Raw genomic sequence first — 21,862 nt, 5'->3', positions numbered from 1 at the left:
TTGACATAAGTGTCTGTGAACTATTACAGATTCATAAAGTCATACAGCATGGAAACAGGCCCTTCGGTCCAACCAGTCAACACCGAACACAATCTCAAACCAAGCCAAGACAGACTAAACCATCTGCCTCTCTCAGGCCTATATCCCTCCAGACCTTTCCTATTCATGTATGTATTCAAATGCCTTTTAAATAATCTATCTGTGCCTGCATATACCATTTCTTCAGGATGTTTATTCCACCCTCTGTGTAAAACATATGACCTGCATGTCTTCTATAAATCTTTCTCCTCTCACCTTTAAAAATATCCTCCCAGTCTTGAAATCCCCATCCAGAGAAAAGACACCTACCATTAACTCTATTTATACTCATCATGATTTTGTAAACATCTACAAGTTTTATCACCTCCTACACTCCAGTGAAATGAGTCCCAGTCTATCTAGCCTCTCCTTATAACTCAAACCTTCCAGACCCGGCAACATCTCAGTAAATCTTTTCTGACCCCTCTAAGGCTTAATATATCCATTGCACTGAATTAGTATCGTTCACCCCACACAAATGCCAGGCAACAGCCATCTCCAATAAGAGACAATCTAACCACTGCCCCTTGATGTTCAATGATGTTACCATCACTGAATCCCCCACTATCAACATCCTTGGGGTTATCATTGGCCTAAACTCAACTGGGCTCACCGCATGAACACAGTGTCTACACGATGCTGGGAATACTGCAGCAAGCAACTCAGCTCCTGCCTCCCAAAGCCTGTCCACCCTTCAACAAGAGACAGGTCAGGATTGTGATGGAATACTCCCCACTTGCCTGGATGAGTGCAGCCACAACAACACTTAAGAAGCTAGACACCGTCCAGGACAAAGCAGCCCGCTTGATTGGAACCACATCCACAAGCATCCACTCCCCCCACCACCGATGGTCAGTAGCAGCCGTGTGTACTGTCTACAAGATGCACTGCAGGAATTCAAAGATCCTCAGACAGCACCTTCCAAACCCACGATAATAAAGTGCGAAGCTGGATGAACACAGCAGGCCAAGCAGCACGACCACTTGCAGACACATGGGAACACCACCACCTTCGAGATCCACTCAAGCCGCTCACCATCCTGACTTGGAAATATATCACCGTTCTTTCACTGTCGCTGGGTCAAAATCCTGGAATTCCCTCCCTTAAGGCATTAGGGTTAACCTACAGCATGTACACTACAGCAGCTCACCACCACCATCTCAAGGACAACTAGGGACGTGCAACAAATGTTGAACGAGCTAGTGTTGCCCATGCTCCACAAAAAAATTTTAAAACTTGCAAACATTTTCACAATTAATAGATTGCTTCCACTCTCCTGCACTGTGACTGGGTCCAAAGGTATTCTTGCAATCCCTATCTGCAATGAAGCTTTGCAAACACAGATCACTCAGGCCCAGTCAACTGCGAATGAGACTTACTTCCGTTGTCAATGTGTGAATTGCATTGCAATTAATCTGTTGAACTGACACATCCCCTTGAAGATAGAAAAAGGTAACACCAGCTGAGCACAGCAAACAGAGGGACTAAGGTATCATAAAATTAGAGGTCACCAGAGCCCATGGGATTAAAGGGACAGTGACAGAGTGGATTTGAGATTGGCTCTGAGATAGAGGCCAAGAGGAGTATTGAACAGTTGTTTTTCAGACTGCGGAGATACAGGATAGAGGAACGTGACCAGAATCAATATTAGGATCTGTTTGATCTACGTGGACTTGACTGGCATCATTTTATCTTTTGACATAAGAGTGAAGTGGATTCTAAAGCAATTCAGTTGAAAGTAGAGACTGGTTACATTTCAGGTCACTCAGTGCAAGCATAAACAGTGTTGGGGGATGAACACAGACGAGCAATTATACGGTTCACTATTGAAGGTGCTGCAGGAATGGTAAGATGTTCACACATCCATCTCACAGGGTGTCTGCTCAGGCTACGCAACATACCAGATCCTTGGCTTTCAGAACAGAATACAAAAGAGAACAAGTTATACTAATCATTTATAAACCAATTCCCAGGGCAGCAGCTCTCTCATGATGTATGAAGGTGGACGGAAGGTATATTGTGCTTAACTCGCTGTAGTTCAATACTTAATCTCAGTCACAACACTTTTGAGAGGAAGTCTACGAGGATGTGACCAGGGCTGGAGAAGTTTAGCGACAAGAATGTCTAATACTAGGGGCATGCATTTAAGGTGAGAGGAGGATAGTTCAAAGGAGATGCGAGGGACAAGTTTTTTTACTCAGAGAGTGGTAGGAGTGTGGAATGAGCTACCAGGGGTGGTGGTGGAGGCAGCTATGATAGGGGCAGTTAAGGGACTTTTAGATAAGCACATGGATATGATAGGAAAGGAGGGACATGGACCAAGGGCAGGCAAAAGGGATTAGTTCAATTTGGTGTAATGTTTGGCACAACATCGTGGGCCGAAGGTCTATGTTAAGAGAAGACTGGATAGGCTTCAGAACGGAGGAGGCTGAGGGGAGGTTGAATTAAAATGTACAAAATGATGACGGGTCCTGAATAGAGAAGATTAGTAATCTTGGGGCAGAGATTTTAAAACTCTGCACCACACGGTTGTCAATACCTCGGAGAAAGTGAAGACGAAATATATTGGGATGTTACCAAGGAAGAGACAATACAGTTTCATGGAGTGAGATCAGAGAAATGACAATGATTCTCTCTGGAATGCTTCTAGCAGAGAAAGCTCAGGGAAGATCAACAATGGTTTTTAAAATGAAGGGCTTTTTTCTGTAGAATAGTTGAGGAGAAACTATTTCCAGTGGCAGAATGGTCAGTAATCAGAGGATGTAGACTTCAGATCATTTACAAAAGAAACTGGAGGGAAAGTTATGCGTTTTTTTTAATGCAGTAAATTGTGATGATCTGGCTTGCAGTGCCAGGGTGGGTGCTGAGAAATATTCCATATTCCACACTGTAACATGTATGCCCAAACCCATTCATATACTAACATGTATGCCCAAACCCATTCATATACTAACATGTATGCCCAAACCCATTCATATACTAACATGTATGCCCAAACCCATTCATATACTAACATGTATGCCCAAACCCATTCATATACTAACATGTATGCCCAAACCCATTCATATACTAACATGTATGCCCAAACCCATTCATATACTAACATGATCATAATGACAAAATCATACTTTACAGCCGATACCCAGGACACCACCATCACCATCCCCTGGATACGTCCTGTCCCACTGATAGTGGCAGCACAGTCAGAAGGGGTTTCTATTTTCCCTAGGAATCCTTATCATGGACTCCGGAACTCATGAAGTCTCATGGCTTCAGGTTAACACAGGCAGGGAAACCTCCTGCTGATTAACACGTACAGTCCTCCCTCGGCTGACGAATCAGTAATCTTCTATGTCGAACAACACTTGGAGAAAACACAGAGGATGGCAGGACACAAAATGTACTCTGGGTGGGGGATTTCAATGTCCACCACCAAGACTGTCTCGGCAACAGCGCTACTAATCGAGCCGGTCGGGGCCTAAAGGACATAGCTGCTAGACTGGGTCTATGGCAGGTGGTGAGGGAACCAACAAGAGGGAAACACATATTTGACCTCATCCTCACCAATCTGCCAGCTGCAGATTCATCTGCCCATGCCATTATCAGTACCACTGCAGAGGCCTTGTGGAGAGCAAGTCCCACCTTCACATTGAGAACAACCTCCATCGTGTTGTGTGGCACTATCACTGTGCTCAATGGGACAGACTTCAAACAGATCTAGCAACGCAAGACCAGGCATCCATGAGGCTCTGTGGGCCATCAACAGCAGAATTGTACTCCAGCACAAACCTCATGGCCCGGCATATTCCTCTCTCAACCATTACCATCAAACCAGGGGATCAACCCTGGTTCAATGAAGAGTGCAGGAGGGTATGCCAGGAGCTGCACCAGGCATAGGTGAAGATGAGATGTCAACCTGGTGAAGCCACCAAACAGGACTACTTGCACACCAAACTGCAAAAGCAGCAAGTGATAGACAGAGCTAAGCCATCCCACAACCAATGGATCAGATCTAAGCTCTGCAGCCCTGCCACATAAAGTTGTGATTGGTAGTGGATAATAAAACATCTCACTGGAGGAGGGGGCTCCACACATGGCCCCTTTCCCAGTGATGGAAGAGCCCAGCACATCAGTGCAAAAGTTAAGGCTGAAGTTTTTTCAGCAGTCGTCAGCCAGAAGTGCTGAGTGGATGATCCATCTCTGCCGCCTCCAAACAGCAGCATGGGGTGTCTACATCCCAAGGGGTGCAGCTGTTCAAGAAGGCAGCGTTTCTCAAAGATAGTTAGGGAGGGGTAATAAATGTTGGCCCAGCCAACAACATCCTCATGGGCAAACAGAATAAAAGCTCCTAACCATGGCATTACAATGTATTCTTAATTCTCATAAATCTCTCACTTCTTATTCTTTCCTTCCATTTTTGGTTTCCTGCGGGCAAGAAAGTAGTGAGGAAAGTGGAGTATGTGTAGGTGAAAGGGAGACGCAGGAGTGAAGACACCTGCAAGCCGGCCTGAGGAGATACAATGTAAGGCAAGAGAGAATGGGCATTGCAGGCACATGAAGGGAGGGGAATGGAGTGGCAGTAATTAGAAAGCGCTTTCAAAAAGCTGGAACATGTCTACTGCCTTCTCAAGGGGCATTAGGGACAGGAACTAAATGCCAGCGATGCCCACATCCCATGAATGAATGAAAACAAAACACTGTCCATGGGAGTGAAGTACAAACTCTATTGTTGCCACCTCACTAAATGTGGCTGTCGCTTACCAGGTCACTTGCCCTTACAGAGATAACCCACTTTCTTGAAATCCATCACAAAGTATGTTCTCAAATTCCCCTGAGCCGAGTTATAGCTCTAAAGTATATTGAAAATAATGGAGGTGTTTGTGATAGGGAGACATCAAGAAGATGTCACTCCCCACCCCCCTCCTATTGGGTAGGCCCAAAGCAGGGGTAATTAATTAATATACAACCACCAATACCTCTGATCACCAGTTTCACTGAAATGACTCTCAGGTTAAATGAAGAGCGTTCTCGCCTGGACCATGAAGAACATAGAAATGACGGGCCGAATGGCCTATTTCCATGTCTGTCCCCTGTAGGTCCCCGTACCATGGTTAATAGATGTTCAGATTGTTGGCCAGTCCCTGGAAACTCCACACGTACCTGATTATAAGGGTCCATTGGAATCTTCGTCCTGGGCTCGAGGAGGTTAAGGGAAATGGACTGTAGAACATACAAGTAGTGAGCCATTTCATCTCTCATTGTGGAAGAGCTCAGAATAATGTTCTGCAGGGAAACATAAACGTGACACAGTCAATCAGAGCTCCAATAAAACTGCACATTCAGAACATCACAGACATGACTGCTGTCACAGCATTATTGATGCTGTCACGGTGAGACAGGGTCTGGGATTCAGAGCTCTGCTACTTTCCAATGTCATAAAGACAGCCCGGGTAAAAGCTGCTGAAAGAATGTAGAGGGCTTCCTCCAACTTCTACGGTGATAAGTTTGGTTACGCTGTCAGCCTTAGTTACCAAGAAAGTCCATCATGATTAAGGTTTCATTAAACTGGTCCCCGCTCCCCCTCGGGCAGCACTGACCTGTCCTCGCTCCCCCTTGGGCAGCACTGACTGATCATCCCACCCTTTCAGACAGGACTGTCCAGTACCTCCCTCCCCTGGGGGAGCACCGATCTGTCCCCTGTCCATTTGGACAGAACTAGCCAGCTCCCCCACCCCTCGGACAGCACCGGCCGGTCCCCTATTGCCCCTTGTACGTGACTAACCAGTTCCACACCCCGGTTTGAATGCTGAAACCTCTTTTATGAAGTCTCTTTTACCTTGAAAATGTACTGCCTGAGGTTTCTCTTATTGAGGAAGTCCATCATTTCCTAATTGAGGGAAAGAAAGAACACTGTAGTCATAGAGGTGTATAGCATGGAAGAAACCCTTCAGTCCATTAGTCTCTCTGAAGCTGCCTAGGGACAGAGATTTGATAAAATCTGGGCAGCTTCAGGTAACTGAACGAGAATAGGCTTTCAGTGATTTGACAGAATTAGAATATTACACTTGTAAAGGATAGCGAGTTTTGAGAAGATTTGTAGCTCAGGTTGAGGTTCTGGATGTGAGTTTGCTCGCTGAGCTGGAAGGTTAGTTTTCAGATGTTTCGTCACCATTCTAGGTAACATCATCAGTGAGCCTCCGACGAAGCGCTGGTGTTATGTCCCGCTTTCTATTTATCTGGTTAGGTTTCCTTGGGTTGGTGATGTCATTTCCTGTTCTTTTTCTCAGGGGATGGTAGATTGGCTCCAAGTCAATGTGTTTGTTGATGGAGTTCCGGTTGGAATGTATACTTGTAAAGGATAGTTATAAATACCACATTAATAATGCTCAGTTCAACTGTTCCAAACATTCCTCTGCCAGGACTTCCTCTGTCCTTCTGGGATACGGGTTCACAAACACTGATCGCTTGAAGGGCAACAATCCTGGTTTGAAATTTGACCAGCAGGCTATCTGACCATGCGGAGCATCGCGGTCAGAGTAATTCTGTTGCCACGTGTACACTCACTATCAGGACACGGGGAGTGGGCAGGAAAGTGATGGTAGAGTCAAGGATCACTCTTGTTGTGTTGAAAGGCACAGTAGGTTCAACGGGCCGAATGGTGTCCTCCTGTGCCAGGCAGGACGGTCCAGTGCTGAATGATAGTACAATAGTGAGGACCGGAGCTCCAGCTTGTACAGTCTATACTGAATGGTTTAAGGATTAGGTGCTGGGCAGAGACAGAGCAGTGCTGAGGAAGGGTCATACCTACTAGGCTGTGTTAGTACTGACCGCACACTGATTCCAACAGTCTTTCCCAGATCAAACCTGAGTTACAGAGTAAAGTTGTCCCTGCTCACTGTCAATGTGCTTAAACCTCAGCGCCCAACCAGCAACACAGCACTGTAGCATCGTGACAGTCCACACGGGCTCCGTGCCAATGTTGTCTCATAAGTGGGAGCAGTATTCTGCCATTGAGATTGTGAGGTATGATGCCCACACACAGAGCGACCATGCCAAGGCTAGCGTATCCTTACCTTCCTCTCGTCCTCCTTAGAACTCAGCAGCAGGGCAATGATCAGAGCCATTGCTTTCGTTTGGATCATCTGGTTTGTCCTGCAGAGATCGGAGGAGAGACATCACCAAAAGATCAGCTACCCACGAACACCCCCCACAGCGCAGATACCCCACCAGCAGCTCCTACTGGGCAGAGACCCCACCAGCACCCCCTACTGGCAGATACTCCAACATCAGCCCCTACTGGCAGATACCCCAACAGCACCAGCCAGTGCGCAGATCCCCAACAGGAACATCCCAGGAAAAGTTTTACTCATTCTTAAAAATAGTAGGTGGGAATGTGGAACCTGCTCCCATCCCGAGTCTTTGATGTGATTAGCCTGCATATTACACCTTTAGAGGACTGTAGATAAACACTAGTTGGATAAGGTGGTCAAGAAGGCATATGGCATGCCTGCCCTCCACTTAGGGTGCTGCAAATAAAAATCAGCAGGTCATGTTGTAGCTGTATAGAATTTAAGTTAGGCTACATTTGCAATATTGTGTAGAGTTTTAGCCACCACATACTCAGAAAGACGTGGAGGCTTTGAAGAGGATACAGAAATGGTTTCTCAGGGTGCTGCATGGTTTGGAGGGTATTAGACAGAAGGAGAAATTGGACAAACTTGCTTTTTTGCCACTTGAATGTTGGAGCCTGAGGAGGGGGGGGGGGGGTGACCAGATAGAAGTTTACTGAATTTTGAGAGGGACAGATAGAATGGATAGGCCAGGGTAGAAACGTCAATTACTAGGGAACATAGGTTTGAGGTAAAAGGGGATAAGTTTAAAGGAGAAGTGAGGAGCAAGATCTTTTTTAAAAAGAGAGATGGTGGTAAGTGAGAGAGATCTGGAATGTGCTACCACAGGAGGTGCTGGAGCAAATACAACAGCAATGTTTAAAAGGCATCTTGTAGATATGTAAATAGGCAGAGAATAGAGGGATATGGACCACGTAGAGATAAAAGACTTTTAGTTTAATAAGGCATCATATGCTGAGCCATAAGGGTTCAAGGGTCCATTCTTGTGCTGTACTGTTCTTTGTATAGGACAGAATGGAATAGAAGGATTTTAACTGAAGCAGAGGAGATGGAGGGCAATATGAAGCCTGAATATTGACATAGTCCAGTTGGGGCGAATGGCTTGTATGTGCTCTGTAAAGTCAATGTTAAAGCAGACCAACAGCTTTCCCATGGCACTGTGAGGGAGAGGTTCAACCTGTCCCAAGATCACCTTCAACATCAAAATTCTATTAATCTCAGCTTGACTCAGGAGCCCCAGGATACCCAGCTTCATGGCGAGGGGAGTTTCAGGTCCCCAGATGTAACACACGCACATTGGATTTTCCACCCGCTTCCCAGGAAAGGCCACTTCCAGGTGGGAAATGAATGGAGGTGGGACCTTGGACTAGTGCATGGTCCTGAGCGTGCCTGAGGAGCAAGGACTCACAAAGAGACATAGCCTTTGAGCTGTCATGCTAAATAAGACCTGGGGAAACAGGAACAAGAGTAGGCCATTCAGCCCCTCCAGCCTCCTCTGCCACTCAATAAGATCATGACAGATCCAACATTCCTCACCTTCCTGTCCTCCCCCCATAATGATTCTCTGATTGATCAAGAACCTAACTCAGCCTTAAATATATGCAAGGACTTTAACCCACAACTCTGTAACAGTTCTGAAGACTCACAAACCCTATGAGAGAGGAAATTCCTCCTCGTCTCAGTCTTAAATTGGTGCTGCTTTTATTCTGAGACCGTTCCCTCAGGTTCTAGACTCTAAAATGAAGGGAAGCATCCTCTCAACATTTACCCTGTCAAGTCCCTTAAGAATCCTGGATGTTTCAATGAGCTCACCTCTCACTCTTCTAAGCTGCAGTGAGTAGAGTCCCAACCTGTTTAGTCTTTGCTCATACGACAGTCCTTTCATTCCAGGGATCATCCCAGCAAATCTTCTCTGAACTGCCTCCAATGCCTTTAATAATAGGACCAAAACTGCTCACAGTACCCCAGATGTGGGCTCACCAGCACCTTGTACATTGCAGTAAGGCTTCCCCACTCTTACACTTTTTGTAATAAGGGCCAACATTGCATGAGCCTTCCTGATTACCTGCTGCACTCTGTGTGCTAGCTTTCTGTGTTTCATGCACAAGTTGCCCCCCTCCCTCCACCAGTCCGTTACATTGCAGCTTTCTGTGGTTTATCTATATTGAAATAATTTGTTTGCTCTCCCTTCTGAAACAAATGTTGTATTTTCCCACATTATAATTATGGGAACTGCAGATGCTGGCGAGCCCAAGATAACAAAGTGTGGAGCTGGATGAACACAGCAGGCCAAGCAGCATCTCAGGAGCAGGAGAGCTGACGTTTTGGGCCTAGACCTTTCATCCTCCTTCCATGAAACGTCAGCTTTTGTGCTCCTGAGATGCTTCTTGGCCTGCAGTGTTCATCCAGCTACACACATTATTATCTCCTTTTCCCACATTATACTCCATTTGCCAACTTTCTGCCACATACTTAAACTTATAATTTCTCTCTGTAAACTGTTCGTAAGCCTCTTACAACTTGCCTTTCCACCTATTTTAGCGTCGTCTGCAAATTTGGCCACAATACATTTGCTACCTTCCTCTAAGTGATGAACGTGTATTGTAAACGCTTGCAGGCCCAGCACCAATTTCAGTGGGACCCACTGGCTACAGATCGCTAACCCGAAGAAGAACCTTTTTTCCCACATCATGTTCAGGATGTTGGTCAGGCGTGTGGAATGAACTTCCTGAGGAAGTGGTGGATGTGGGTCCAGTTACAACATGTAAAAGAACATGCAAAAGAACATGCATAGGAGAGGTTTGGAGGGATATGGGCCAGGACCAGGCAGGTGGGACTAGTTTAGTTCAGAATTATGTTCGGCACGGGCTGGTTGGACTGAAGGGTCTGTTTCCGTGCTGTATGACTCGGAGAGGCCGGGAGGTTTAGGAGGTTGAAGGGTGGCCTTGTCGAGGTTTATAAAATCATGAGGGGTATAGATAAGGTGAATGGCAGGTGTCTTTGCCCGAGGGTGAGGGATTTCAAATCCGGAGGGCATATTTTTGAGGTGAGAGGAGAGAGATTTTAAAACAAAAGACACGAGGGACAATATTTTCACACAGAGGGTAGTTTGTGTATGGAATGAACTGCCAGAGGAACGTTTAAAAGACAAGGGCACGAATAAGAAAGGTTTGGAGAGACGTGGGCCAAGTGCAGACTGGTGGGACTAGTTTAGTTTGGGATTATGGTCAGCTTAGATTGGTTGGACTAAACGGTCTGTTTCTGTGCTGTTTGGCTGTGAAAGAGTGGACACTGAAATAGAGGGCAGCGTCAAACAGACAAACCTTTAATATTATTCAGTTCACAAGTGGGGATGTGACGAATGAATTGGTGAGTCAATCTAATCGAACCCTTATTGCATGAACAATGCTAATGGCTGCAGGTATTCCAGTTGAGGAACTGGAGCATTATACTTCGCACAAGGCTACCCAGCAGGGAAAAAAGGAACAGTGATGCTTGTGAATACTGGTCTGACTCATCCTGTTAGTTTAAAATGGAGGACTAGCACATTTCTGCTCAAGTATAACTTGTTTTTAAAACTGATTTCCTCTGTGGGGATTGGCGCTTATTTTCAGGTGGGCCCCAGCTCACGTTTGCGAGAAGAAGTCTGGGATTTTTGGAAAAATAAACAGGCCGTGAAAGGTCTCAGGCCTACGTGGACAGGCCCGGATGGGTTAAGAATTTTTGTGTTTACTCAAAGGCTCCAGAAAATGGAAGTTGGGCTCATGAGGTTGTAGGAACTCTCTAGATCTGGTCTTACTATTACTCACACTTGTAAGTGAGAGATAAGTCTGTCCAGAGGCACCTCGCTCTTCACCAACTGGAACAGGAAGCCGCTGCTTAGTACCATACTCTCCAGGATCGCCAACGAAAGCTGCTGGATCGATGCATCCATTGCAGATTTGTTCACAAACCCTGCAATCTAAGGGCAGACAGACCCGCAAACAGGTCGATACATTAGCAAGCATCCCATACAATTGTCACCAGCCTTTCAATGCACAGCTCATTCTTTTAACACATTTTGTCATCATCGAGGCACGTAATATCTCAACTGAGACCCGAACACTTTCTAAATTGAGGGCCAGTTATTGGCATCAAACACTCCCAGGGCTGAAAAAGCTCAGCAAGATATAGAGTAAAGCTCCCTTGGCACTGTTCCCATCAGATGCAGGTACAGTATGGGATTAGATACAGTGTAAAGCTCCTTCTACACTGACCCCTCCCCCCAATCAAACGTTCCCAGGACAGGGACAGCATGGGATCAGCTGTCTCCACACTGACACCCATTATTAAGAATCGGCCAATCTCTCCATAAACCCTGCAATGTTCCCACTACAAGGTGATGGATTACTGTGTAGCTGGGCTGTAACAGGCTGCACTACTGCCCCAGTTGCTGTTGAAGCCTACATTCATCCAGTCAGACTGTTCTGGCACGCTGCTCCTACTGGAGGAGGAGGAAACAGCAGCCTGTTGTCTTTTCACCAGTTGTTGTATTTTTACATTTCTCTGACCCTGCCACATAAAGCACTCGCCTTTCAAACGTGTGATGTATACAAGTTGTAACATGTCTCTTCCAATTCAAAACTGTCTGATCTCACGCTTATCCTAGCTCCAGTAGCTCTGTCTCTACTTTGCTCACAGTCTGCAGCTAAGCTTATACAATCAAACACGGTGAGCATCGATGAGTTGCCAGGCTCACATAATCAAAACCAGAACTGAACTGGGGTGGGGGGCAACAGACTGGTGGTGATACCCCCATAGTGCAATACAATCATGATCGGTTGGGTAGGAGTGCCAGCTTAGCACAGACCAAATCCTGGGGGCCCACCTGCTGGGCAAGGCTCAGGGTAGCAGTGTGGATAAGCTGATGGGTATTGATGGGCATTGATGGGCAGTAGTGGCTGCCTGGAGGTTTCACTGGGAACTGGCACAACAGCAGTTTCCTAACAAGACAAAATGGTGGTATACTGATAACACCATTGGACTAGTAAAGTAGAGGCAGACTCTGAGGGCAGCGTTCAAATCCTGTCATGGCATCTGGTGGAATTTAAGAGTCACAGAAACATATAGCACGGAAACAGACCCTTCGGCCCAACATATCCATGGTGACCAGATATCCCAATCTGACCTTGTCCCATTTGCCATTTGGCCCATATCCCTCTAAACCCTTCCTATTCAGATGCCTTTTAAATGTTGTAATTGTACCGGCCTCCACCACTTCCTCTGGCAGCTCATTGCATACACGCACCACCCTCTGTGTGAAATAGCTGCCCCTTAGGTCCCTTTTAAATCTTTCCCCTCTCATTTTAAATCTATGCTATCTAGCTTTGGACTCCCTGACCCTGGGAATAAAACCCTGATTACTGACCCAATCCATGCCCCTCATGATTTTATGAACTCCCATAAGGTCACCCCTCAGCCTCTGACACTCCAGGGGAAAGTAGCTCCAGCCTATTCGGCCTCTCCCTGTAGCTCAAACTCTCCAACCCTGGCAACGCCCTTATAAATCTTTTCTAAACCCTTTCAAGTTTCAAATCTCTCCTGCAGCAGGGAGGCCAGAATTGAACATAGTATTCCTAACCGATGTCCTGTACAGCCGCAACATGACCTCCCAACTCCTATTCTCAATGCACTGACCAATAAAGGCAAGCATATCAAATGCCTTCTTTACTACCCTGTCTATATGGGACTGCACTTTCAAGGAGCTGTGAACCTGTACCCTAAGGTGCAAATTTAAACTGCATTAATAAATCTGGAATTGAAATGCAGTTTAAGGTGAAACAATCATCAATTCACGTCATTTACAGAAGGAAGTTTGCCATCCTTACCTTACACGTGATCTCAGGCCCACAGTATTCTAGTTGACTCTGACCTACCAACTGAAGTCCTGCCCCAGGCCTTGCAAACCGCATTGTCCAAAGGGTAACTAGGGATGGGCAACAAGGGCTGGCCTTGCCAGCGATGCCCACGCCCAGCAAAGTGATAAAGCAATGAAAGTGTTAACTTATAAACAAGGCAAAACCAGATGGGGCAGTGCGTGGCTGGCGAGTCCTGTCTCTCAGGGAGCTGGGCTCTCACCTTCTTGATGAAAACGTGGTTGAGGGTTTCCCAGGAAACAACTCCGTGTTCCATCAGCTCGATGAACGCATTGAGGGCATGAGCCAGGCTCTCACCAGTGCTGTAACACACAAGAGGCAATCCATTACCTGGGCTCTCACCGGACTGTGCAAACACCGCCGGGACAGGACAGAATGGTCTGGGTCAGAGAGACAGTAAGGAAGGTACCCAGACAGGAACAGCATGCCCTCTTTCCATGTTCTAATACTGCATGGCTCTGTAAAGAAATAACTTACACTTTTCAAGATCATTTGGACATCCCAAAACCCTTCACCGTCAATTACAACTTACTGAAAATGAACCAGCATCATTGTGTAGGACAAAGAATCCCTTCAGTGCGGGATCAGGCCATTTAGCCCATCGAGTCCACACTGACTCTCTGAAAACAATCCCACCCCGACCCACCCCATTCCTGTAACCCTGCATTTCCCATGGATAAACCACCTAGCCTGACATCCCTGGACACTACAGGCAATTTAGCATGGCCAATCCACCCTAGCCTGCACATCTTTGGACTGTGGGAGGAAACTCAGAGCACCCAGAGGAAACCCACACAGACACGGGGAGAATGTGCAAACACCACACAGACATTCACCCAAGGCTGAAACTGAACCCGGGTCCCTAGTGCTGTGAGGCTGCAGTGCTAAACACTGAACCACCAATACAGCAGCTCCTGTGAACCCTAATATATCACTAACTGGAAAGTGTCTTTATTTTTAAATCAGTGCTATATTAAGGAGTAAATATTGGCCAGGACACCAAAAGAGCACTCCCTTTCAGGGTACAAATCTTGTCTGTCTACTGGAGAGGGTAGACAAGGTCCCAGTTTCGGTTTCACTTGAAAGACAGTGCCTTTAGCAGTGCAGCTCTCCCTCAGTACTGTGCTGAGGTGTCTGCCCATTGTACGGTCGTGAATCCACACCGTTCTCCCAAGAGAGTTACACCCTGAGCCCGCTTGGTGGTTTGGCAACACTCATCGCAGCCGGTAACGGGCCCGTGGAGCGTGGAGCTCAAAACACAAACGGGTCAGCCACAGCCTCTCTGAATGGGAAAGCAGGCCCGAGTTGCCGAACGGTCTGCAATTTCCCACGTGTGGGCGTTAGATCAGTCTGCACGCTCAAAAGTGACTCCAACGGCTCTTATTCTGGGTGAGTGACACCCTCTGTAGAAAGAGGCTCGTGTGACCAACAGCCTGCTGAAGTGATGTGGCTGTATGATCCAGAGAGAGGCAGTGGCTTAACGCTTGGGTCAGGATAACCTTGCAGACCCACGATGCCGTTCAGTAAAAAAGATGACACAGACGGCTCGGCTTTGAAGAGCGGTTCGGCTCTGAGGAATCAGATCTCGGAACCAGTCCCCAACAGGCACGTTGACACTTTGAGCTCGAGGTCAGAGAACAAACAGAAACACGTTTGCAGTGACAGAGTGTGGGAACCAAAGGGCTGTTTGGTTCTGAGCCCCACAGTGCACAGAGAGTTGTGCCCCGCTCCCTTACTCACTCGTGGCCATTTTCCACAATGTGGACGAGCACAGCAATCCCATCCTTGCTGATGAACTCCTGGGCAAAGGTGATATCCTTGGAGAGGACCGCCAGGCTCTTCAGCGAGTCCGAGCGCACATTGTAGTTGTTGCTCTGGGTGCCGGTGTACAGGTTCTCAGCCTCTCGGCTCTGCCGCAGAAACAGAAGAACAGGCGGCTGAGTGACCACACAAGCAGGTCCCGGGAAAGATCAGCCGAGAGTTTCAGAGAGGGAGCGGGAGCTGAGTTTTGATTTGACTCTGATCCCTGACGCGTACGTGAACATCCGACTCTCGAGCGCCATCACTCCTGCTCCTTCTCAAAAGTTTAATTCTCAGTCTCAAGATCAAACCCTTGCCTGGCTTCACCCTTCCCCAGTATTTGGAACCTTCTCCATCCCCACAGCCCTCTGAGATTCCTCCAATTCTGCCTCCCGTACCAAATTTGATCGCTTCCCCATCTTCAACACTGTGCCTTCAATAGCCTAAGTTGTGTAGTTCTGTCCTTAAAGCTACTTAACTCACCCCTGGTCGAAGTGTCTCATCCCCATATCTTATATTTCCTGGGGCACATCATTGCTAAAATTCTGCTGGGCGACGCTACTGTGAAATGCTTTGGGACGTCTGATGAGGGTAAAGAAGTTCACAGAATCATACAGTATACATCAAGAATGTACTGCTAAAAAGACACGCCTACCTACACTAGTCCCACTTTCCTGCACTGGGCCCACAGCCTTAAATGTTAAGGCGCTGAGAGCTTATCCCAGCATGTTTTAAAAGGTCGCCTCAGTTGCCCTCCTATTCTAGATCCCACATTCCTAACACCCTCCAGGTGAAAATATTGCCCCTCAAATCCCCTCAAAATTTCCTCCCTTCATGTTTTCATTCAACCAGGTCACTGTCGACAAAATGGGCACACTTGAAAGCTGGCACCTTCCTGAAATTAGCAAACTGTTCTGATGTCTCATGGCCGTAACTCTGAAATGAGGTCTTGGGCATTTTTCCAGTGGTCAGTGATTTAGATCAGTGATAATGGGAACTGCAGATGCTGGAGAATCCAAGATAACAAAGTGTGGAGCTGGATGAACACAGCAGGCCAAGCAGCATCTCAGGAGCACAAAAGCTGACGCCCAGAGAGGTCTTTCATCAGAGGAGAAAGACCCTCTCTGATGAAGGGTCTAGGCCCGAAACGACAGCTTTTGTGCTCCTGAGATGCTGCTTGGCCTGCTGTGTTCATCCAGCTCCACACTTTGTTATCAGTGATTTAAATCAGTTCCTGCTGTAACTCAGAATAGAAGAGGGGAGAAATCTCCCTCTCCTGCTCATTCCATTGACATTCCCTGACTTGAGCAGGAGTAAGGCTTCGGCCAAATTATATTCAAGGCCGAGATAGACAGACTTTTAAACAGCAAGAGAATCGAGGGCTTCGGGGAAAAGGCAGGAGAGTGGAGTTGAGGGTTATCTGATGAGCCATGATCTCATTTGATAGCAGAGTGGATTTGATGGGCTGAATAGCCTACTCCTGCTTCACCAAAGTATGTGCAGCTGGGGAAGACACATCACCCGATCAAATGTTTCTTCCCATGATTAAAACCAGCTCTCTCCCTGCTTACAACAAGCTCTATTTAAAAGGGCAACATTTCGTTTGCAATGGAGACAGAGAGAAGAATACCCTGCCCCTTTAAAACAGCATATTACATACGGAGAAATATTTCTGAGACTGTGTGCACACTTATGTGCAAGTGTGTGTGTGAGAGAGAGGGAGACAGCAATAGGGCGTGTGTGTGTGAGTGTGACTGAGAGAGAGAGGGAGAGAGAGAGTGAAAGAGTACATGTGAGACAGTGGATGAGATTCTGAAAGAGAGTGTGTGTGCAAGAGAGAAAGAAAGAGTGTAAGCGAGAGAAAGTGTGAGTGTGCTGTGTTAGGAGAGAGAAACTGAGGGAGAGCATGGTAGTGTGTGTGTGTGTGTGTGTGTGTGTGTGTGTGTGTGTGTGTGTGTGTGTATACGCACGTGTGTATGAGAGAGAGAGTGTGTGTATACGCACGTGTGTATGAGAGAGAGAGAGTACGATAGAGATTGCCTGCACGTGTATGTGAGTGCCAGCTCTTTTCATGGACCCCTTGTCCCACTCCACACCCTTCTGCTTTCTGCTTTATTCATTTCCTTTGAATAAACTATTCTGATTCCAATTCCACTTTCTGGTCTGGGCTTCTATACCCTGACATCATGCTCTACAGCACAGAATCCCTCCTAACGCTTTCTCTGTTATGCTTGGTGTTGATATTAAATCTATGCCCTGTCATTGCATAATCCTGTTCCGAAGAATTGTCAGGCATCCCTCCAAGATGAAATGAAAGCTGTAAACAGAAAGCAAGCCAAAACTGTGAGAGAGAGGATTTCTTCAGCAAGTGGGGGCAGTACCACAAGTGGACACCAGGAGGCTCACTAAAGGAATTCCCAGGCACCTGGTTACATGCAGATGTGTAGAGAGCACAGACTCAGTTATTAGACAAGGGCTCGTCCCAAGGCAGGCAGTTTCTAAAGGTATATTAAATGTTCCACCCACCCTCCCTCCCAGGAGGAAACTCAAACAGTTCCAAAATCCGCCCCCCCGCCCCCCAACCTCTGCCATCTGACCTCTACAGGCCAGTTTGGTAGGCGACAGCAACCTTCATTCACCTAGCACCTCCGACCCCAGCGAAACATTCTCAGCTCAGGGCTAATGGTAAGATTCTTAGCAGTGTAGGTGAGCAGAGAGATCTCAGTGTCCATGTACACAGATCCTTGAAAGTTGCCACCCAGGTTGACAGGGCTGTTAAGAAGGCATACAGTGTTTTAGCTTTTATTAATAGAGGGATCGAGTTCCGGAACCAAGAGGTTATGGTGAAGCTGTGCAAAACTCTGGTGCGGCTGCACTTGGGAGTATTGCATGCAGTTCTGGTCACCGCATTATAAGAAGAATGTGGAAGCTTTGGAAAGGGTGCAGAGGAGATTTACTAGGATGTTGCCTGGTATGGAGGGAAGGTCTTACGAGGAAAGGCTGAGGGACTTGACGCTGTTTTCATTAGAGAGAAGGTTGAGAGGTGACTTAATTGAAACATATAATCAGAGGGTTAGATAGGGTGGATAGGGAGAGCCTTTTTCCTAGGATGGTGACGGCGAGCACGAGGGGGCATAGCTTTAAATTGAGGGGCAAAAGATATAGGACAGATGTCAGAGGTAGTTTCTTTACTGAGAGAGTAGTAAGGGAATGGAACGCTTTGCCTGCAACAGTAGTAGATTCGCCAACTTTAGGTACATTTAAGTCGTCATTGGATAAGCATATGGACGTACATGGAATAGTGTAGGTTAGATGGGCTTGAGATCGGTATGACAGGTCGGCACAACATCGAGGGCCAAAGGGCCTGTACTGTGCTGTAATGTTCTATGTTCAATGTGAGACTGAGCAGCAGGAGGAGATCTCAGGAGCTGGGTTCACACAGGCAGCTTTAAAGGAGGCTTTCAGAAGGTGGAGAAAAAGAGGGGGAGTTGATAGAGATACAAAGGTGGTGGGACCAGGGGAAGGAGGCCTCAGAAAGACCACGGTCTAAGGTGTGCGTGGAAAGCAATTTCAGACAGCCCTATGAACCAGCTTTCAGTCAGTCAGTCTCTGACCCAAAATCTCCAGAAATGGCTCAGTGCCCGCACTGAAAGAATGTTTCTGTGTAATGTTTTGTCATTGCTGAAAGCATCATACAAACTCAAGGTCTTGTATGTATCTAGATGAAGAAAGGCAGACTTAGAGGCAGAAGGACAGAGTCAGTGGTTTGTAGGGGCAATTTCTGTTTGTATTTGACTGGTAAAAGCCCCACCTCCCCCACCACCCACCACAGTGATGGGGTACTTACAGGGGCAGTTGCCAGGCGCAGAATACTCCCATTCTTTATATCATGGCGATTCTGTAACAAATTTAAGAAGGCGATTAGAAACACCAAAAATAGGAGTAGGCCCTTTGAGCCCACTCCGCCCTTCAACAGGATCATAGCTGATCATCCAACACAGTTCGCTCTTCCCACTTTCAGCCCAGTTTGATCCTTTTTGTCCTAACGACTCTTGATAACATTCGATGTTTTGGCCTCAACTGCTTTCTGTGGGAGAGAATTCCACAGGCTCACCACTCTTTGAGTGCAGAAATTTCTCCTCATAGAATCCCGACAGTGTGGAAACAGGCCATTCGGCCCAACAAGTCCACACTGACCCTCAGAGCACCCCACCCAGACCCATCCCCCTAGAATCCGCCTAATTTACACATCCCTGAACACTATGGGACAATTTAGCACAGCCAATCCACCTTAACCTGCACAACTTTGGACTGTGGGAGGAAACCCACGTGGACACAGGGAGAATGTGCAAACTCCACACAGATAGTTGCCTGAGGGTGGAGTCAAGCCCGGGTCCCTTGCGCTGTGAGGCAGCAGTGCTAACCATTGAGCCAACATGCCGCCCATCTCAGTCCTAGATGGCCTTTCCTTGTATCCCTAAACTGTGACCCCTGGTTCTAGTCATGGGGAGCATCCTTCCTGGATTTACCCTGCCTAGTCCTGTTACTGTTTTATCATTTTCTATGAGATCCTGCCACCACTTCTCCTCCCACCACAACACCCCTAACCCCCTTCATTTTTCTAAACTCTAAAGTACAATGTTAAACAATTCAGTCAGACCTACCATCCCAGGAGTCAGTGTGCACTCCCTCCATAGCCAGAACATCCTTTCTCAGATAAGGAGACCAAAACTGTAATAGTCAGTCTGGCAGGGACTGACAGTGGGCATTCACACATCCGACAACACCAACCCTCTGCCTGGCACAGCTTCCATCAGCTTCAATGGAGCCCTTACCCAGTCCTGGCCATTTGGCACCAACAATGCCCCAGCTATTGCTCCTTGAAAGTGGAGTCGCAGGTAGATAGGATAGTGAAGAGGGTGTTTGGTACGCATGCCTTTATTCATCAATGCACTGAGTATGGGAGTCCGGGAGTCCGTGTTGCGGCTGTACAGGACATTGGTTAGGACACTTTTGGAATACTGCGTTCAGTTCTGGTCTCCCTGCTAAATGGGGGGAAGCTGTGAAATTTGAAAGGGTTCAGGGAAGAATTACAAGGACGTTGCTAGGTTTGGAGGGTTTGAACCATAGGGAGAGGCTGAATAGGGCTTGGGGCTATTTTCCTTGGAGTGTCGGATGCTGAGGGTTTATAATATCAGGAGGGGCTTGGACAGGGTGAACAGTCAAGGTTTTTCACCTTGTTGGAGTCCAAAACTAGAGGGCATAGGTTTAAGGTGAGAGGGCAATTTTTTCATGCAGAGGGTGGTGTGTGTATGGAATGAGTAGCCAAAGGAAATGGTGGAGGCTGGTACACTTACAAACATTTAAAAGGCATTTGGATGGGTACGTGAATAGGAAGAGTTTACAGGGATATGGGCCAAATGCTGACGAATGGGACTAGATTAATTCAGGGTATCTGGTTGGACTGAAGGGTACATCTCTATGACTATGATTCTACTGAGGGCACAAGAGTGGGTACCACAGACTGGGATCACTTTCAGGTTCCCTGAGCTGGGTATTCAAAATCACAAGGGCACAGGAACACAGCAGGCTGGGAAAAAGAAACTGGTATCATGTGTGGAAGGATTGAGATTGAGATGGTGCTAGTTGAATGTACCCGATAAAAGGGAGCAAAGGCGACCTGAGGAAAGCTGTGAATGGTTAAGGCATGGAGTGTGGAGGAGGCTAAATTGGGGATTTTGAGAGAGAGAACTGGCTTCCTTTTGGAGAGGAGAGTCACGTGGAGAAGGCGAGAGAACAGCACTAATTGCTGATTTGGACAGTAGGCATATTGGACTGAACAGCCTGTGATATCTACCCTACGAGTAAGTGTGCCAGGATATTTACAGGCTGGCTCCCTCTCCAATGCTGCAGTTTGAGTGGGGTACCTTTTGGATGGTGAGCTGACACTACCAGAGGAGCCCGCACTGGCTGAAGAAGCTGCACGTTCCATCCAGTGGGTATCGAACACAGGGAGCAGGGCAAAGAGACAGGAAGACGGGCACCACCCCAGCTTGATCCTCCTTAGTTCCCCACGGATCTGCACCGTCTCTCCTCAAGGTGCCTAACAAAAATTTCCTTTGGAAGTTATTAATGAATCTGCTTTCACTGACGGCTCACTTTATATCACAACACTTTGCAGTGTTTAAACATTTCCACCCCTTTAGTAAGGCAAGATGTAGGAGCAGAATTAGGCCATTCAGCCCATCGATTCCGCTCCACCATTCGATTGTGGCTGATATGTTTCTCAAACCCATTCTCCGGCCTCCTCCATGGAACCCTTGACCACCCCCCCCCCCCCCCCCCCCGGCTTACTAACCAGGAACCCCCCTCTCTCTCTCTCTGCCTTAAAGACACTCAATTACCTGGCTTTCACAGCCCCCTGTGGCAATGAGTTCCACAGATTCACCTCCCTCTGGCTGGAGAAATTCCTCCTCATCTCACTTCTAAAGGGCCATCCCATCACTCCGAGGTCGTGCCCTCAGGCCCCAGACTCTCCTACTAATGGAAACAATCTTTTCCACATCCACACTACCCAGGCCTCTCAGGATCCTGTATTAATGAGATCACCCTCACTCACGTTTACAGGCCCTCATCCCTGCTTACAGACCCTCAGACCCATTTATTGGTCCTAACTCCCGCTTACAGACCCTCAGACCCATTTGCAGAGCCTCACTCACGCTGAAAGACCCTCAAACCTACTTATTGACCCTCACTCACACTTACAGACCCTCAGACCCACTTATCCACCCTCACCCAAGCTTACAGACCCTCAAACCCTCTTACTGATCCTGACTCACGCTTACTGACCCTCACACCCATTTACAGACCCTCACCCCTGCTTACCAACCCTCACACCCATTTACAGACCCTCACCCCTGCTTACCGACCCTCAGACCC

At 47.3% G+C, this 21,862-nt stretch overlaps 1 protein-coding gene across 3 annotated transcripts in view; it reads right to left on the bottom strand.

The window, feature by feature from the left end:
• Nucleotides 1–21,862, bottom strand: part of elmo3 (engulfment and cell motility 3) — a 122,857-nt gene that overhangs the window by 50,926 nt on the left and 50,069 nt on the right. For all 3 annotated transcript variants that reach the window (XM_059651590.1, XM_059651591.1, XM_059651589.1), the window contains 7 exons: nucleotides 18,771–18,821; nucleotides 14,864–15,033; nucleotides 13,326–13,425; nucleotides 11,018–11,169; nucleotides 7,152–7,230; nucleotides 5,915–5,965; nucleotides 5,239–5,361 (listed from right to left, as the gene is read on the bottom strand). In XM_059651590.1, the coding sequence (XP_059507573.1) occupies nucleotides 5,239–5,361; nucleotides 5,915–5,965; nucleotides 7,152–7,230; nucleotides 11,018–11,169; nucleotides 13,326–13,425; nucleotides 14,864–15,033; nucleotides 18,771–18,821 (726 nt within the window). The remainder of the gene's footprint in view (nucleotides 1–5,238; nucleotides 5,362–5,914; nucleotides 5,966–7,151; nucleotides 7,231–11,017; nucleotides 11,170–13,325; nucleotides 13,426–14,863; nucleotides 15,034–18,770; nucleotides 18,822–21,862) is intronic.

This window comes from Stegostoma tigrinum, chromosome 16 (genome assembly GCF_030684315.1).
Source record: "Stegostoma tigrinum isolate sSteTig4 chromosome 16, sSteTig4.hap1, whole genome shotgun sequence".
NCBI classification, from domain to species: domain Eukaryota; kingdom Metazoa; phylum Chordata; class Chondrichthyes; order Orectolobiformes; family Stegostomatidae; genus Stegostoma; species Stegostoma tigrinum.
The sequence above is the reverse complement of the archived record's forward strand: the minus strand, read 5'-3'. Positions and strand labels throughout refer to the sequence as shown.